This window comes from Zeus faber (assembly GCF_960531495.2).
Source record: "Zeus faber genome assembly, chromosome: 7".
In the NCBI taxonomy this organism is placed as follows: Eukaryota; Metazoa; Chordata; class Actinopteri; order Zeiformes; family Zeidae; genus Zeus; species Zeus faber.
This window is the reverse complement of record NC_137203.1, coordinates 20574855-20593351: the sequence shown is the minus strand read 5'-3', so window position 1 is coordinate 20593351 and position 18497 is coordinate 20574855. Positions and strand designations below refer to the sequence as shown.

At 44.3% G+C, this 18497-nt stretch overlaps 1 protein-coding gene across 1 annotated transcript in view; it reads left to right on the top strand.

Annotated features, from left to right (window-relative positions):
- mctp1a (multiple C2 domains, transmembrane 1a) overlaps window positions 1–18497 on the top strand; it is a gene marked incomplete at its 5' end in the record, with an annotated part of 175249 nt that overhangs the window by 86573 nt on the left and 70179 nt on the right. Inside the window, 7 exons of the mRNA XM_080003866.1 lie at window positions 4745–4887; window positions 4986–5065; window positions 5923–6037; window positions 8270–8308; window positions 12206–12370; window positions 12932–13062; window positions 17447–17633. Of these exons, the coding sequence (XP_079859992.1) occupies window positions 4745–4887; window positions 4986–5065; window positions 5923–6037; window positions 8270–8308; window positions 12206–12370; window positions 12932–13062; window positions 17447–17633 (860 nt within the window). The remainder of the gene's footprint in view (window positions 1–4744; window positions 4888–4985; window positions 5066–5922; window positions 6038–8269; window positions 8309–12205; window positions 12371–12931; window positions 13063–17446; window positions 17634–18497) is intronic.

Genomic DNA, 18497 nt, shown 5'->3' with positions numbered 1-18497 from the left:
CCACGATCGTAGACCGTTTCCTAGCTCCTAGACTGCTTCAATTGCAGTTTGCTGAAGCGCACGGCCGGAAATTGTGTCTGGCGTCCTTTGGTTTTTAGGGTTAGAAAGCGGACGGACGTATATTCAGAGGAATGAAAGTCCGATTAGGGAAAGGTGGAAGGTCCGTGTGTGTGTGTGTGTGTGTGTGTGTGTGTACGTGTGTGTGTGTGTGTGTGTGTGTGTGAGAATGAATGCATGCTGCAGAGGGAGAGATGCTCTAGCCTCACAGCCACACAGTCTGAAGGAGATGAAGCTTTACTTTATTCCCTGGTGCTGCTAATGCTGCCACCGTGGCCTTTTTAGAATGATTACTACAATCCCAAAAAAGATGACTGATGATGAAAGACGAAGTTGATTGAATTGGGATGGGCGGATAAGGTGGGGTCAACGGCAGAGAGAGATTTCATGGAATTTGGACTTTGCTGATTGGATTTGAAGGCTTTGCTTGGATGTTTTTTATCTTTCTATTTGTTCTGGGCCTTTACGCGGCAGAACCTTTGTCCTTTTCTGTCCACTATACCTGTTCTACTGATGCCGAATATTATGATCTGTAGAGTTCTTTGGCCAACGTACACTGTAACTCATTGAAAATGCATCTCTCCGAGTTCAACATTTTAAAATAGTACAGTATGTGGGGTCATTAATTCCTCTGTACTTTGATTGGTAATGGCAGGTTATGAACTCTATCCGAACTCACAGAGCCAAACGTTCTGAATAACAACACAGTTGGCCTGTCACAAACGTCACGATTAAATAAAATATAGATCGATGGACAGACAGACAGAGTGACAGATTGTGGGCACAGTGGCTCATTGGTTATACACAGTATATCATTGTGGCAGGCAGGTGAAACACACCAGTCTATTGTAACAAGTGGGCAAGTTGGAACAACGCTGGAGCAGATGAACAGCATGTCATAACAAGGAGTCCTCTCCTGTGTGTGTGTGTGTGTGGGGGGGGGGGGGGGGGGATGGGGGCTTTCGCCTGTTGCTCGCTGATTACTCTAATGAGCAACAGGAGTAGAGCCACACTGATCCCGGGCCGAATTACCTCGACCCTAGACAGGTGTCGCTGCTCAAACCTCACCACCCCCACACCACATACCCCCAGCACTAAAGCCAAGCAGAGAAAAAAACCTCACCACCCCCACACCACAATCATTTTATTTATTTATCTTCCTTCTCCTTTTCCACTGGCAACGTTATGGATCTATGGATGCTGCCAGGCTATTATTGATAAATAATTTAGGTTGGTTAAGTTATTTGTTCCTCTATATCTTGTCCCCAGTCTGCATATTTCTATTTTATTTTAGTCCCTTAAATAGACTCCTTTGACTGATTTTTTTTTTCCCTTCTTATCAATATCTTTTATCTTCCAGCCATATCAATTGACCTTTTTTTATGGAGTTTGTATTCCTTGGTAACAGTGTGATGGGTCTCCTATTGCAGTAAGATTCAATGAGAGAGGAGGAAATGAGTCATTTTTCAAGGTAATCTGACGTATCTCTCTCCTCTCTTTTCCTTGGTTTATAGTGATAACCAGTACATGTTTGAATAATTTATATCTCATCGAGCCTTATATCTCATCGAGCCCCGTAACAGTCCCCCGCTCGTTTTCATTGGGACTTCTGCGTAGCGGGGTCCTGTCAAAATTGCACCCGTCGTTGGCAAAGTGCTACCCAAAGCCAAATAGTCAAAGAAGTATGGCACAGTTTGCAACACAAACTCCCTTGAAGGACTCACAAATATACAGAATTTGTGATAACCCGCAGTGAAGGTGCAATATTGTCTGTAAATGTGGTTGGAAGATATTACAACAATTGAAATGTATTGTTGCATTTAAATTGCTGGGTGGGGGTGATGATGCTGACTCTCAGTGATGCTGAGAGTGTCCCCGTTACGCAGTGTGCTTTTTCTTTGTTTCGTTCAATAAGGAAATTGGCGAAAATAAAATACATCTCAAATAAAATCCAATTATTTACAGGAATGGAGCAGCCGATTGTTCCCTCTCCAATGTCTCCATCTCCAGGACCCAAAACCTAAATGAGTTTTTGATCAACGATATCATAATATTTTTGAGGGTTTTGAATGCATGATTGGAATGACAGATGAATTGATCCGGGGCTATTTTTTTTATTATTCTTATTTTTGTAAAAAAAAAAAGCTCGTAATTCAATCTGCTCGTATAGCAAATCAATTTTCCCCATTAATGGCATTTCAAAATTTATTGAAATGCCATTAATCCGTTCCAGCCCCAAAAAAACACCCCAATTGTTTTCTGTTACGTGTTTTTAAATAAGAAAAATGTATTTATAAATAACAAATATTGTATAAAAACATAATAAAACACAATAAAAGAGAATGGGTAGATCATTTTTGCCTTCTCGCAGATGATACCCTCCGTCACGCTATCTCCTGCGAGCTGCTCCTCCGTCAAGCACACCAACAGCAGACTCTCCATCTTTTCGTGGACAGCGGTCCGCAGCTTAGACATTATTTTAAGCCCTTGGCTGGCGTAATACCCTTTATCGCCTCCTTCTGCTTCAGTATGGTACATATGGTAGAAGTACTACGCTCGTACTGCCTCGCCAACTCCATCACACGCACACCTCGCTCATGTTTTTATATTATTTTGCGCTTTAAGTCAATGGACATCATCCTCATCTTCTTCTCAGCACTTACTTTTTTCGGGCCCATGGTTCGTACAAAAAAAAAAAAATGTGGCAAAATAACTGCACAAAAAGCACAAAACGAGTGAACGAGTGGGACGCAGGATGCTGGCCGCATTCGCTCGCCTCGCCAACTAGCGGCGGCGTACCTGCAGCAAATTTTTGCTCGCAAATCAATACAAAAAAATCGACGGAACGACGGCTCGTGACTCTGAAAACTCATATGAGGGCGCTGGTAACTCAAGGTACCACTGTATATAGATCGGGACTGTTTTAGAGATTTTTTATGAGCTAACCCCATTTGTCCTTCATTACTTTTCATATACTTTTCGCATGTTGACAGATAACTGAGAGTTTGCCTGAACCAGACGTTTATGGTTGCCGAAGCGACCATAATGGGACGTTGACGAGCGCTGCTGCTGTGTGGCTCCTGACCAAAGGATAATGTTAGTGAAGGCGCACCTGGCGGGCAGTGGTGCAGCTTGGGCATGGCACCGCAATGAGCCACCGAAATTGGCGCTGCAATACCATGGGGGGAACGCTGCTGTGTATTCACTTCACTCTGAACACGTTATGTTAAGGCTCTGACTGATATATCAGCAGGCCGATAATAGCGGCTGATATTTGGGTTCCGAAGAACTACCAGTACCTGTTGAAATGTCACCGTTGAAGTGTCATATCCAACAACGGTTATACCGCGCGTGAACAGAATTAGAAGCGACAAGTAGAAGTAAGTAAAGTTCCAAATGTTCGTATAACTTTCCATTCCTTAACTAAATCTTGAATGAAGTCAATGTTCGTCTGTGGACATTTCATTTCAGAGAAAATGAAATGTGATCATGGAGAATATTAAATAACCAATAAAGGATTGTCAGTGTCAGTCAGCTGCAGGGATAGGCCTCCTACTATAACATTATATTCGTCCCTGCTGTGGTTTTAGCCCTAGAATTTAACATTTTGACGTTTCTTACTCAAACCCGGGTCAGTTCTTTTAGTCCCAAAGGTTTAAAAAGTTAATGAAATGTCTCATGAGGGATATGCGGCGTTAAGTCCGTTTGATTGGCACCGTGTTGCCGAAAACCTCCACACGGAGTGATTTCCTGCCACAGAGACACCCTGATGCAGGACTCTGTGGACTACAGGGAGTAGACGGACACCTTCTCTACTACATTACCCACAATGCAATGTCTTAAAGCGACAGGAATTTTATAGATAAGATACTATTTTCATTTTAGATTTGTTAAATGTATGTGCGCGTACTATGCCGTAAAGGACACTGGACACATTTCTAGTGCTTTTCATGATAATAATCATTTGTGTTACTGTTATTTGAGTTAATTACATAAATTTCAAAAGTGAAGTTATTATTTAAAATATTTATTTTGTTATCATACATTCAATTTTATTCATACACGTTCATTTTCATTTGTTCCATAAATGTTTCCGAAGACTATTTATTTTCTGCCAAAATAAAATATATATAAATAATATTGGTTACCGGAAACCCCCTCCCCCACACTGAAATCGGTATCGGTGACAAAAAAATGAAAGAATTATTAAAAAAAAATCGAATAATGCATATCGGTCGAGCCCCAATATTGATTGCATATATTTTGTTTTAAATGTGACTGTCGTGGTTTTGTTCTTTGTTTGCATTTTGTAGATATCTACGTAAAAGTTAATAGTTTTAAGTTTCAAATATTCATGCATACACATACGCTGGAGACTGCTTCCATCCGTTCTCTGCAATTGCCTCAAAACCCGTTTTTCAAATCCAAGCCAATGCTGTCCCCCTGTGGTCAAATGTTATAAGACACTCAAAAGGTGTATTTGTACATACTGTGCAGCATATTGAACACATTAGGGCTTTGGTGTCTTGATATGAGGCTGAGATAAGTACGTAAGTAAGATATTTGTATATGTATTTTCCCACATCTCTTAACGGCAAAAGCAGAGATTTACTGAAAGAGACCGCACCATCAGTGCGGTCTCCCATGAATCCTGAGCCCTATTGGTCTGGTTTCCACTTCCTTCCAGGCACCAGCGACCCGTACGTGAAGTTCAAGATCGGAGGGAAGGAGGTGTTCCGGAGTAAAACCATCCACAAGAACCTGAACCCGGTGTGGGACGAGCGGGTCAGCCTGCTGGTGGACACGCTGAAGGAGCCGCTCTACGTCAAGGTGAAGTGGACAAACGGACATATTCCACTCGTGCTTTTAAAAACTGCATTACCGCGTCGCGCCGGGTGATGATGGTCTCTGTGCTGTACCGGTTCTAGGTTTTTGACTATGATTTTGGCCTTCAAGATGACTTCATGGGCTCGGCTTACCTCCACCTGGAGTCGCTGGAACACCAGAGGTCTGCTCGTCTCGTAGTCTTCCCCCCCCCCCCCCATCCGTCTGTTTCTCTCCCCTTTTTCCTTCCGTTCATTTTGAGTCTGAGTGGATGGCCAAACTATCCAAGTACCTTCCTGTTTCGTTTTTCTATCCATCCCTTTTTTTCAACTCAGTGTTTTCAATTTTCACTGTCATTCCCCCTTCAGCGCTGGTCGAGGATTGTATACTACTGCCCCCTAGTGGCGTCAGTAGTGAACTACAGATTAAAGTATGACATCACTTAAAGTCAGTGTGTAAGTAACTTCATTCACTGAAGTTGATTATTCAGTATAATATTAAAACACAGCAGTACTCAATATTATGAATTGGTCGATATATTATGAAATTATGAGCTTTCATTATCGACCACAGTCATTTTAGAAACATGACATTTCTTGTGTCCACTGTTGGGACTTACTTGCACATTGATTCTCTGTGAGTCAGGTGTTCAGGGCTACTACAATATATGAATGACTTTATGTAAAGCACCCGTATGGTCAGATGTGTGCCCCAATGGATGTACAGGAAAGTGGTTGTTGAGTTGGATGTATGGATCACTCAATGGGTGATCAGTATGTGTTTATTTCCCTATGTATTTACATCAGCATACATCTATGTACGGATATGTGCATTAATCTATCTATCTGTCTGTCTATCTATCTATCTATCTATCTGTCTGTCTGTCTATCTATCTATCTATCTGTCTGTCTATCTATCTATCTATCTATCTACCCACCCACCCACCCACTCATCCATCCATCCATCCATCCATCCACCTTTGCTGAAGTGTCATCTGCATTGCAGTGTATATAAATGAACCTCTCCGTCGTCCCCCTTCAGGACCCTGAATATGACCCTCGACCTGGAGGACCCCCAGTACCCCGACCACAACCTGGGCACCCTGGAGCTAGCGGTCACTCTGTCGCTCAAGGAGGGAGAGCTGATCAGAGAAGCTGTAAGGCAACTAGATAGAAGAAAACGGTCGGCTCCCATTAAGATTGTGTGTGTGGTTTGTCTCCGGGTTTTCTGGAAATTCCCGTTCGAATGCTTCACGTCTACAAAAAAAAGGCAAACAATATATATTGTTCTTATTCATATTGAGTGTAACAGACTGTTTTAAGGAATCGTTTTTGAAGTTTATCCCTGTTTTATACTCACCCCTCAAACAATACGTAGCTGGGTCACGTACTGTATTACAGGACGTGCGGCTCCCTGCATCAGGAGTTCAATGCAAGTGATGAGGGACAATCAACAATCTGCGTTCAGTGCAAACACTCACTCCACATTTCTGGCGAGGCTAACGCGCCGATGGGAAATGCAGGTCATCTCTACAAGAGTGTTTTTCTTTTTGCCGCGCTCCCCTAAATAGCAGCAAGCATTCACCGTCAACGTCACGCATTTCGACCGGACACCCATTTGCGCATAACACTGGTCACGACACTGCGGCACAGCAAGGAAAACAATAATTCAGAAATGAAACCCCGACGCATTTTTTATTTTTATTTTTATTTTTTTTTTAGAAGGAGTTCACAAAATGTACTTGAATGTCAGACTGCTGTGGCATGACGTTGGCCTTGTCTGAAAGGCGGAGTGAGTTTATGCAGCGAATGATCGTGGAATCGTCGCCCGTCGCTTGCGTCGAGCTGCTGATGGAGGGGTGGAACCGTGCGTCCAGTTTGGAGGAGAGGCTGGAACCGAGCTACGTACTACATGAGGGATGAACTTCCCAAAAATCCAAACTATTCCTGCAATAATAGTGTTTCGCCGGAAGAGTTCATATTATTGAGGACTTTTCTGTGTCATTCCACTCTGCTTTATTAGGTCACTGCAACCAAGTTGCCGTCATAGAACCCAGTTACGTATCTCCAACTGAGATCACCCGGACTGCTGCAGCAAAACTTTATTTCTTGTTTAATCTCCGCTCACACATATTTTTACATGTACAAGTACCATGAATATGTTCTCTGCAGAAAAAAAAAAACAAAACAAAAAAACAAAAAAACAAAGAAATTATTTTCCGTTGCACGTTCAAAGAGCAGTGGTTAATTATGTTGTCTCGTTCCTCTGTGGACGGCGCTCGCTGTTTCGCGGGGTTGTATTTATTCCTGTTCAATTATTTGTTTGCTTAATTGGACCCCCGCACGCCGCGTACGGAACGAGGCGGCGTCATGGGGGAAATGCTCCGTTCCTTTTGATCTGATGTCTTCATTCCGCCGCTTATTTGGCGCGTTCGGAGGGTCCACGTTCGATGGGAACAAATCAACTCTATTTAGGTTAACCATCGCTTTTGATCACTGCCGCCGCCCAAAAGCGAGGGCGCTCTCTGTCGCCACCTGCTGAGGGAGAGCGGCGGTTAAATCATTCCAGCCGTTTCGTCTTTCTGGAGTGTAAAAAAAAAAAAAACGGCACCAGATGGGATAAGCAATGTTGTGTTTTATGTTTTGATGTTTCTGTATTATGTATGATGTATAATTCCTCCCAAATGCCACGTGGAGAGTGTGTGTGTGTGTGTGTGTGTGTGTGTGTGTGTGTGTGTGTGGTGTGTGTCTATGTGAGCGAGTGCACACACATGTGTTTTTAGAGGTCATCGACTCGATCACGAGATACATCCACCCAAAAAATTGCGCGTGCGCAATAACAAATAGCAAATTCTACTTTTAGGATCACTATTGTGATTGTTAAAGCAAAACCAACGTCCAGTTAATCGACACAGAAATCTTACAACTGTGCTGACCTCAGCTTTGAGCTGGGAACCTTATGTTTACGGAGCCTATCACACTTTTTTATATTTTGTCATGTGTTTTATGACGCTCGCACCTATTCTCTTAATTCGTGATTGGTAATACAGCAAACAACTGTTTTCGGCAATATCCGTTCACATTCTTGCGACATCATCGTTTGTAAACTGGGCAAAAACCGCGGCGACACTATTATGATCTGAAATGCAACCCCGTTTCCTGTGTGGAAGAGAAGGTTTGTGTGATGCTCTGTAACACTGTGTGACTATTTGCAGCTTATTAAGTGGTTTTTGCTTATTTACTCTGCATGAGTGACCCCCCCCCCCCCTTCTCCCCCCCAAATCCTCGCACCGTCCCTGGGCTGACACCCCGCCCTCCCCCTCCTCCCCGCCCGCCCGCCCCCGCGGCTCCAAGGGGGTCGCTGTGTAACCGCTTTGTCTCATTTACAGACCATGCTTATGAGAAGGAGCTGGAAACGATCCAGTAAGGTAAAATAAAGACAAAAAAAAAAAAAAAAGTCAACAAAACAACAACAAAAAAAAACAGCATGTAACACCCCACCCCCCCCCCCCCCCCACAAAGAAAAAACAAAAAAAATAAAAGAAATCCCGAAACCTCCCCCCACTCCTCCCGCACCTTCACCTCTGGTTGCACTACTACACCCTCACCACCAGCAACCCTCCCTCCGCTCTGCACTGCCGTCCCTCCTCCGTGGATGAGACCCCTTCCTCCTCCACCTCCGCCACCGCTATCACCACTTGGTTTTGAGGGTCCCTCCTTCCTCAGTTCCTCATCCCTTTTTCTCGCTGTCGTTTGGCTTATTTTCCGCAAGCTGCAACACACCACCAAAGCAACAGCGGCGAGAAAAAAAAAGGTCATTTTAGTGAGGCATTAAGTCTTCGCCGAGCCCTACTCAGCTACACGGACGATGGCCAGGGCACGGCGGACGTGGTGAAAAAGTGTGTTGCAGCTTCGAAGTTGGAAAATAAAGCGCCGTTTGTTTTCTTTTATTTCTATTTCTCCATATTTGCACATGGTGACAAGGGGGAACCAGACAGCAGGACGAGAGAGCGAGCAAGAGAGAGAGGGAGAGTGAGAGAGCGAGAGAGAGAGCGAGAGAGAGAGAGAGAGAGCGAAAGAGAGGCTCGCCAGTTGGTAGAAGACCCTTCCAGATTTCCACTTCAGGTGTAAATCTCTGCTGCATCTTTTTGGGTTTTCCCTTCATTGCTGGTGAACGTTCGTTCCATTTCCATGACTCATATTGGCTGCCGGGCTGATACGTACGAGGGCATGCTGGTACAGGCTCTGCTTCCACTCCTTGGATTAATGCATGTGGCTATTTCTCGGCCGAATGACGCCCAACATCTTCTTTCGCCTTACTTGTGTACATTTGCCGAAAAGTCTATTTTACAGCGAGTCTGTCTTAATATAAGCCCGAGTAAAGAAAGAAAGAGTCCAACTCCAAAATCCATCCAATTCTCTTTCCTGTAACTCATTCATGTTTTTCCCAACAAACAATTACCAAAAAAAAAGTCAAAAAAACTGTTGATTTCCATTAAGAGACTTTGGTGAAGGAGTTTTGGGCAGACGTCCTGCTGTATTGCGCTTCCCCAAACCCAAACCTTTGAAGCCTCCAAACTGGGCCACCCCGCCTGTGACTCGGGAATTATCTGGGGCGTTAAATAGCTGCTTTGCCTCCCCGCCGATACAAAGAGCTGCTCCTGGAGCGCCTTCCTGCCTCCTCTCTGTATCCAGGGTTATTTTTACACATCTCCGCTTCTCTTTAATCGAGCGTCTTCAACTGGAGCGGCCACGTTGTAGCTGATGCAGGTTGGATCCGAAAAAAAACAAAAAAAAAACAACAAAAAAAACCCCGCTGAGGATTTAGATTTCAATAAGAACTGTGTGGTTACAGCTGCCGTTCACCCATTCACGACTTGAAATGTAATCTTCATTACGCAGCTCTGCCGAATACTCCATTCTGATTGGGCAACAGCGGCAGTCAGCGTTCTGTTATGTCAACGGCTGTTTCTAGCTTTTTGGGGGCACCATGCAAAATTTTGTTTTGGGGGGGCCCGTGTTTTGTGAAACTATGGTGGGGTCGGGGGGGTTCCAAACCCTCTCAGGTGGGCATGCATTTAACGTTTAATTGTGTCAATCGGGTGCACTAGCACTAGCACACTAGCACACAAAGAAAGCAACTCTAAACATCCTCATCTCAAGCTGACCCCAGCAATTTCAACTGACAGAAAATAATAAAAACACTGGAGCTCCCTTACGTCAAGAAACTCCTGAAAACGTAGAGGATTTGGCCGCTCTGCATTATAACGTCTCCCAAATGCACATAAATGAGACGGATGCTGCATTTTCCTTAAAATGTTTGATTCAAAAGTTAGGAACAAATTTGTAAAGGAATCAAAATTTAGGCAAACATGACAACTGATAAATACTATATAAGATATATAACAACAAATAATATATAAAAATAGACCCCCCTCCCCCAAAAAACAATAGATAAAATAAATTAGGCCATGGCACAGAATAACAGGGCGCTTGGCTACTAAGAGAGAGAGAGAGAGAGAGGGAGAGGAAAAAAATACTAAAATGGCAGCTTGGGGGCCCCCTTGTGGCTTCAAGGGCCCCGATGCAACCGCATACTCTGCATAGCAGGAGACGTCCCCGGCTATTTTTGAATAATGACCAGTGTCACAGTTAAAAACTCAATCTCGACCTCGATTGACGTCCATGGTTTCCCACCACTTGTCCAATTCCACATTAATAACGGTGTAAAGACGGTAAATAGTCTTGTTCATAGGCAGGGAGAAGTTTTCCTCTGTCGGGCAAATCGCTTGCTATAAATAGTTGCATTGTCAGCTACCTCGTTGTGGACTGTTTTTCTTAGCGGAAGCCATTAAACTAGACATACTAGTTATGAAATAAAAATGTATTCAAATTAATCTTCCCAATGTATTTTATTATTCAGTAAGAAGCAGTGTAATAAGGACGAACGGCATCACAAAAGTAATGACCGTTCCCCGTCGACCCTTGGCAAGTGGGATGCAGATTCCCAATCCAAATTGTCTAATATGGCTTCCTGTAATAAGCAAGTTGTTGCAGCGCAAAACAATAATGAGGCATTTGCAATTAAGCTGCCGTGCTCAAACTAATAAACGTAGTATCCCGACACTATTAGTGTGCCGCGGTGCGACGCGTGAGAGCGGGCGTAGCCGGGTGGGCGTCGGGTCGGGGTGGGTGGGTTGGGGGGCGCGCGCGTTGTTTTAAATGTCTGGAGAATGAAAATTAAAGAGGCGCCGTCCACAGATCAAAGGCCCGCGCTTCACATCTACCAGGGAGTCATTGTTCAGAGTTTAATGGAATTCGTCAACAAACAATAGTAAAAAAAAACAACAACAACAAAAATAAACCAGAAAACGATTCTCACGCGTTCCACCCCAGAACAAGGAAACGCTGAGAGGGAAATGAGAATAGATCGAGAAATTAAGAAAGGATGCCCCCCTGACCCACCCCGCCCTTGGTTTTGGGATTGGTGACATGACTCCAGAAGTGTAATAGTGCTGTGAGTAGTCAGAGGTTTCCGTGATTACATTCTACAATATTTCATTGTGTGCGTACACTGTAACCCTCGGGCTAAACTACATCAAGCAGATCGACTCAGTTCTAATGTAGTCTTTGGTCCAACAAATTACACATAATCGCTTTATTTTTTCATCAAGGTTTATCCTCAACAGATTCCTCTGTAAAAATACCATTGTGATTCGATGGAAAAACATGCATGTATAATAAAATCTCTCCAATTATCAGACCCGAATTAAATTTGAAGATGTATTTCAAGGCACATGCGGCGTCTGGGTGTTTCCCTATAAATGAAAGTTTTCATATTAGGGACCTCAAATTCCCCAATGTCAGGTGAGTTTGGACTTGAGGAAGAGTGTGTCCCGTGTGTGACTGCGGTCCTGTATCTTTGCCGGCTTCTCTCTGTATCAGCCCGATGTCCCCGATGTCCCCTGTCTTGGTCTCCGCACCCCGTCCTTGCGTTTTGAGTTCACTATTACAATTGCTGTGAAACCAGCCCCCATCGGTTCTTCAGCGAAGATTGGGAAACTAATTGATATCTTTGTGTGTGTGTGTGTGTGTGTGTGTGTGTGTGTGTGTGTGTGTGTGTGTGTGTGTCTGTGTGATGTAAATGTGCATCTGTGGGGCAAATACTGTCTTCTGTGTTAATGTTTATGGATGAGTGTGTGTGTACATGTCCCATGGTGTGTTTTCTCGTGTGTGTATATGCCGTGTGTGTGTGTGTGTGTGTGTGCACGCGTGTGTGTGTGTGTGCGCGCGCACGTGTGTGTGTGTGCGCGTGTCCCGTGCAGTGCCAGAGCATGCGTCTCTCGGACATGCACAGAAAAGCCCAGCTGTGGCGAGGCATCGTCAGCATCAGTCTCATCGGGGGTCGCAACCTCCGGCCGATGGACGACAATGGCCTCAGCGACCCCTACGTCAAGTTCCGCCTGGGCAACCAGAAGTACAAGAGCAAGGTAAACAAAAATAAAATATCCATCAAAATGTCTCCATGTTTTTGCTCCACCCTGCACTGAGTTGGCTGATTGCACTCACGAAGTTGGAGCTCTGGGTTGATGAATCCACATGGTTGACTCAAAATCTTGGAGTGGATTTTGACTTTCTGAACCCGGATTTTCCACCTCTGCATTCCTCGCCGCGGCCGAATTAGCGCACATGCCGTCCAGGAACTAGTGATTGTTGTTACTGTTTATCATTTTGGCCAGCGAGCCTTTCTGGTCCTGTCTTTAATAATGTCGGCGCCCCAGTGCCAGAAAGACTTCTCCCTCTGCCTCCCTAAACCTCCACAAGGTGATGGCCTTTGTCCATTTGAATCCTGCATTGGCCAAAAACAACAATCAGGTGAATGCTGCATATGCGTGTCTACCTCATTAACTCCCACGGCAGTGTGCCGTGGTTTTCTACGGCGACAGCTTTTGTCACTGTTGCCTTTAAGCCTTTCTCAACTCAAACATACACAGTACAAACGGCGGTCTCCTGCTCATTTTCTTTTTTTTTTTTTGTCTTTCCTGTTTCAGACTATATCTAAGACGCTCAACCCTCAGTGGAGGGAGCAGTTTGACTTCCACCTGTACGAGGAGCAGGGAGGCTTCGTGGACATCACGGTTTGGGACAGAGACGCCGCCAAGAAGGACGACTTCATGGGCAGGTAGAAGGATCCGTCGCTCAGTTTCTACATCATCTACATCATCAGCGCTCTCGTTCACTCTCCCAAATAAACAGAGAATTTTACTTGCTTCCAGAACTTCAAACACTCTGGTCTCTTTCGCCACCCGTTCAGTTACATTTATTTTGGCAGTTATAATTATACATTAATAGTACCGGTAATAGAAGTACTAATTGCAGTGTTACAGCAGCACACATAACAACAAAGTAAGAATAGTAGTAGTAAAAAAAAAAAAAATGGCAATATACAAAAGTGAAAACATCGGCAATATTCAATAAAAGATAAACCTAAAAATAAACAATGAACCACTAAACCTCTGTATCCACAATTCCTTATTATTATTGTTATTATCAGTATTTCTGTTAGTACTATTCTAAATACATTTATATTATCATCACTACTTCTACATCACTGCACTACTGCTATCTGCTATCTCACCATACTATACAATATATATATATATTTGTGTGTGTGTGTGTGTGTGTGTGTGTGTGTGTGTGTATGTGTGTCTGTGTGTGTGTGTTTATTATATAGTAATTTATATAGTAATATTTTATTACAACAGTATGTTATAGCACACCAGCATTTTCCATCCTACCACCCCCGTCATACTGCTACTAGTAATAACATTGCATTGCTTACTTTACTTGTACACCACCCGGTGGTGTAGTCTAGTCCAGATGTTCTCAAAGCTCCCTCTAGTGGTACATGGAGGAATCTCCGATTTTTTATTTTTTTTTGTTAATTAAAATAAATAAATTAAAAAACATATAATACTATCAAAATTCTACAAAATGTTGAATGAAAATACATAAACTGCAAGATCACTGAAACTTAATTTAAAATAATTGTTGCCTGTAATGTTTTTGCTCATGAACATTTTGTGCATACATTTTTCGTGGCGTCATACTGTACGAACTCAAACTTTGATGGAAAGAAAAACACTGCAATCGCTGCTCCAAACCTGAACTACTAGGAAGTGAAGTGCGGATAGGGAGGGAAATATTTCGAGCAGCCCTGTTGAAGTGGACAGCAAATCCAGCGCCAGCGCCAGTGAAGTCTCAAACTTCAAAGTCAGCAAACAGCGCAAAACAGTACAGAGATATGACTCCAGCTGGCTGATAATTGGATTCAGTTGGAGTGGGAGGCAGGAGGAGGGGTGATGTTCTCAGCAATGAATGCATGAAACCATCGCATCTCAAACGCCACCTTGCAACCAAAGTGCTAAAAGACAAACCAGTTGATTTTTTTCTAAGAAAACGTCCTGAGCGGAAGCAGTGCAAGTCCACAAGTCAAGCTTGAGATGAGACTGCTGATGTTGCAGATTTGGCCAATTTGCTTATTTATGTCAGATATGAACATGGTGGTGCAGCTCAGGAGGACTTTCTGTCCGGTAAATCACTGGAGACCAGAACTACAGCTGAGCACATATTCCAGCTTCTGAAGGCGTCTGTCCAAGAGGATGGACCTGATTGGAAGAAGTGTGTTGGAGTCCGCACGGGCGGCGCCAGGGTTACCTGTGGTGGTTGCTGCTTCTCCCCTGGTCCTCCGCCTGACACCATGGGTGCTGCTGCTGCCAGTCGGGGAGAGGGCTGGTGCTGTGTCCCTTGCCCCCTGCCCTAGAGTCCCTGTTCAGGAGCCAGTGTGGCCGTTTCGCCGACAACACGTCACCCAAGTGGCGTTTCCAGGGACCTCCGGCGCAGTGACACAGACGACGGGGTTGGAGACACCAGTTTATTGTAGAGAGTGGGCCAGTTGGAACAAGCCCAGGAGCAGATGGACATGGGTCATGACAAGGGCTCCTCTCTTGAGTGAGTGTGGGGATGGGGGTTTTACCTGTTGCTCGTGAGACCAACCAGCGAGCAACAGGTATGCAGCCACTCTGATCCTGGATCCACCAATTACCTAGACCCAGGTCAGGTGTGGCTGCTCAAACCACATCCGTCCCCACACCACAACAACATTGGATACAGTCAACATATAAACTGCTCTTTCCTGTCGGCCAGGCCTAGGCGTTACGATGAAATTAGATGAGTATTGATGCATGAATTGGTATGAATAACCTATCTTTATTTAACTATTGAATTGTAAAAAGAAAAGCCTTCAATCCCAGCAGAATATTGACTCACTGATTTAACTTCAAACCTTGTAGTTGTTCGAATCAGAAAAATAACATTCGAAAAATATTACATATAACAGTTCTTTTTTATAAACATGTTGGCTGCATACGTCCACATACACAGAGCGCCGCTCCGTGTGCTCAGGGACAGCTTTATACTCATTAAATTTAAAAAAAGGTAGAAAAACAAAACAAACAGACACATTATTCCGGAAGAGGGTCGTCCAGACTCTACAGGTGTTCCGGGCGCTGCCAGCAGCACGCGGCGCACACAGCGCATGCCCCGAAAAAGTGTTTCCGTTATGCACAATTTCGTTCCATACGCGCTTATTTTGTTCCATTAGGAGATTTTAAAAAACACACTGTTCTGGCACATGCATCGTCCGTGCCGTCGGAGATGGGGACAGGTGTGCAAAATGTGCCCTGATCGCTCCCTCTCTGACGTGCAGGACAAAATCAACGCCGGGCTGCAAAACGGAGTTGTTCGCAATCAAAGTCAAGGCGGTTGACGTCTGCTGTCGGAAGACGGCCGTTTGTTGAACTTTTGGATACAGCAACACAGCGAATGCCCTGTGCTTTCGGGCAGGGCTGCGCGCTCCTTCCTTTTGCCACCACATATCTGTGCAAGAAAGGCTTCTCTTCACTCGCCGTCATCGAGACGAAATACAGAAGCAGGCGATGCTGAGCCAGGACACAAGACTAATTTTTGCTGAGGTGGAACGCGGCGTGAAGAAATTTGAGAGCCACTGGTCTAGTCTATTGTCTTGGGCGTTCTGTGATATTTCCCTTCCTATATGGGATGCCGCCACGTTAACACAGACAAAGAGTATGAATGAATAGATAAAGTGTAATGTCCAAGTGGGCAATGCGATGTGGCAATGAGGGGGTTAATTACTGTGAAAAACAGCAGTAGTGATGGCAATTACGGCTCTTTGTAGGGAACGGGTTCTTATGGCGCCGTTTGATTCCAAGAGCCGTACTTTTTGTATACTGTAACATCTGTGTATCGGCAAACGGCATAAATAACACGGGAAAATATAATATATTTTCCCGTGTTATGAAACTCTCGCTTAGTACTTCTTTTATTTATTTTCCGTCAATATTAATTAGATATTTTATTTATTTTTTTAAAATTGTAATATTTTGAAAACATTTCACAATAAAAAAAATAAAAGATATAGAAGATATAGAAGTTATAGAAGATAAAATATAGTTAGTTCTTTCTGTGCAGAACAGGTATAAACAGTATTTTTCACATATAAATAATAATAGTGAAATACCTTATTGAAACAAAACTTCACAGTCAGACTAGTGAGTGTGTGCCTTCCCTTTGTCAACCTGACGTGACAGTAGGTGTGCTCCTTTTCCGCCAGGCTACCTCCCGGCGAGGGAGGAGCATAGGCTATTGCTTACATGGAGGGGGAAACAGGAGACGGCAACTTAAACAAACAAAACGGCATAAAAGTGTAAAAAAAAAAAAAAAAAGAACGGCTCATCACCCAGCGAGACTCGGTTCCCTCCGTTCTTTCAAAAGAGCCGTTCAAAAGAACCGGATCGTCTGTGACATCCCAACACTAGTGGCGTGTGTGTGTGTGTGTGTGTGTGTGTGTGTGTGTGTGTGTGTGTGTGTGTGTGTAGGCACACTTCCCCGCAGAGCTCCGCTTCACATGCAAAGGGTGAATTTAATGAATGGAGTTGAAGCCTTCCCCTGCCAAACTTTTTTTATCGCAGCTATACTCTACCCTGTGTTTGCGAAACAAAATCACTGAAGTGAAAGTTCTGTCACTGTAACTGTATTATCGTTACGTATCCTTGCGCATTTTTAAGTGGGTATATAGAAATCCCGGAGCTTTCTCAGAGGGTATATGGCGTACGTATACCTGGGTATCACGTAGACCACACCACTGCTTGTGCTTTATATCACTTTGCATATTTGCCACCTAAGTTAACGCAGGCAGCTGTGTGAGTTTGTCGTTGTTGCTGTTCTGTTGTTGTATATGTACATATAAACAGCACATTCAATTTAAATTTGACCTCATCTCATCTTATTTTGTCTTCCTCAATTTTGTGTCTTTTCTCACTCGCTAAATGTCATCCCACTGAATGATCTGCAAAGTCAAATACCTCAGATACTTCACATCCAGCCGTGTTCTCATTTTCTGTACGTGAATGTGTGTTTTTACATGTGTGTGTGTGTGTGTGTGTGTGTGTGTGTGTGTGTGTGTGCACGCGCGCACGTGCTTCCAGGTGCACGGTAGACCTGTCCACTCTGAGCAAAGAGCACACCCACAAGCTGGACATACCGCTGGAGGAGAGCGAGGGCGTGCTGGCCCTCCTGGTCACGCTGACGGCATCGGCCGCCGTCTCCATCTCGGACCTGGCGGTCAACATGCTGGATGACCCGCACGAGCGGCTCCAGATCCTGCAGAGATACGTGAGTCTGGGTCTGGCCTTGGTGCCGTTACCTTGTATGATGATTCGCGGTCCGAATGTGTGTTTACACCAAGTTATATTCAGTGCGTGTCAACTATCTGATGTCTCACTATCGTTACTGGTGGTTATTTGTTTGGTTTGTTTCCCTCTTAAAGCCATTTTAACCGTTTATCGGCGTGAATTGACGACGAAAGGACACATTAAGAAAACGCAGTAGAAAAACTGATTATAAAACAAATAAAAGGAGGAAGCCTCAGGGTGAGAGGGTTACAACAGCAGAGCAGAGCTGACCAGGATAACAGCAGTTTGAGAACATCATGAAAAAATAAATTACACATTCGTGAATCGCTGGCTTTGATATTCTACATTGCAATATTTCATATTTAGATGACTATTTGAATATTTGAGTTTATGAGGAATTTGGGAAATCAAACAGACTGGTTGCTTGTCATGTATGGGGTTCAGGCGCGCGCGTGTGTGTGTGCGTGCGTTCGTACGTGCGTGCGTGCGTGCGTGTGTGTGCTTGTGCGTGTGTGTGTGTTTATGATTTTGTGTGTTATGTGCGTGAGCCTCAAAGACCTCAAATGAGGCCTGGCCTGGATCTCTGAGGAGCCCCGGGGTCCCGACTGGCCCCGGGGCTCTTCCACGCGGCACAATGCCCACAGCCCGAGCCTTTGTCTTTTGGCTAGTTAACCCTTCGCTCCTTGTCACTCTCAGCACAAAGACACACACAAATACACACACACACACACACACACACACACACACACACACACACACACACACACACACACACACACACACACACACACACACACACACACACACACTAAGAGTACATCTGGTACACTGAAAACCTCAGAGA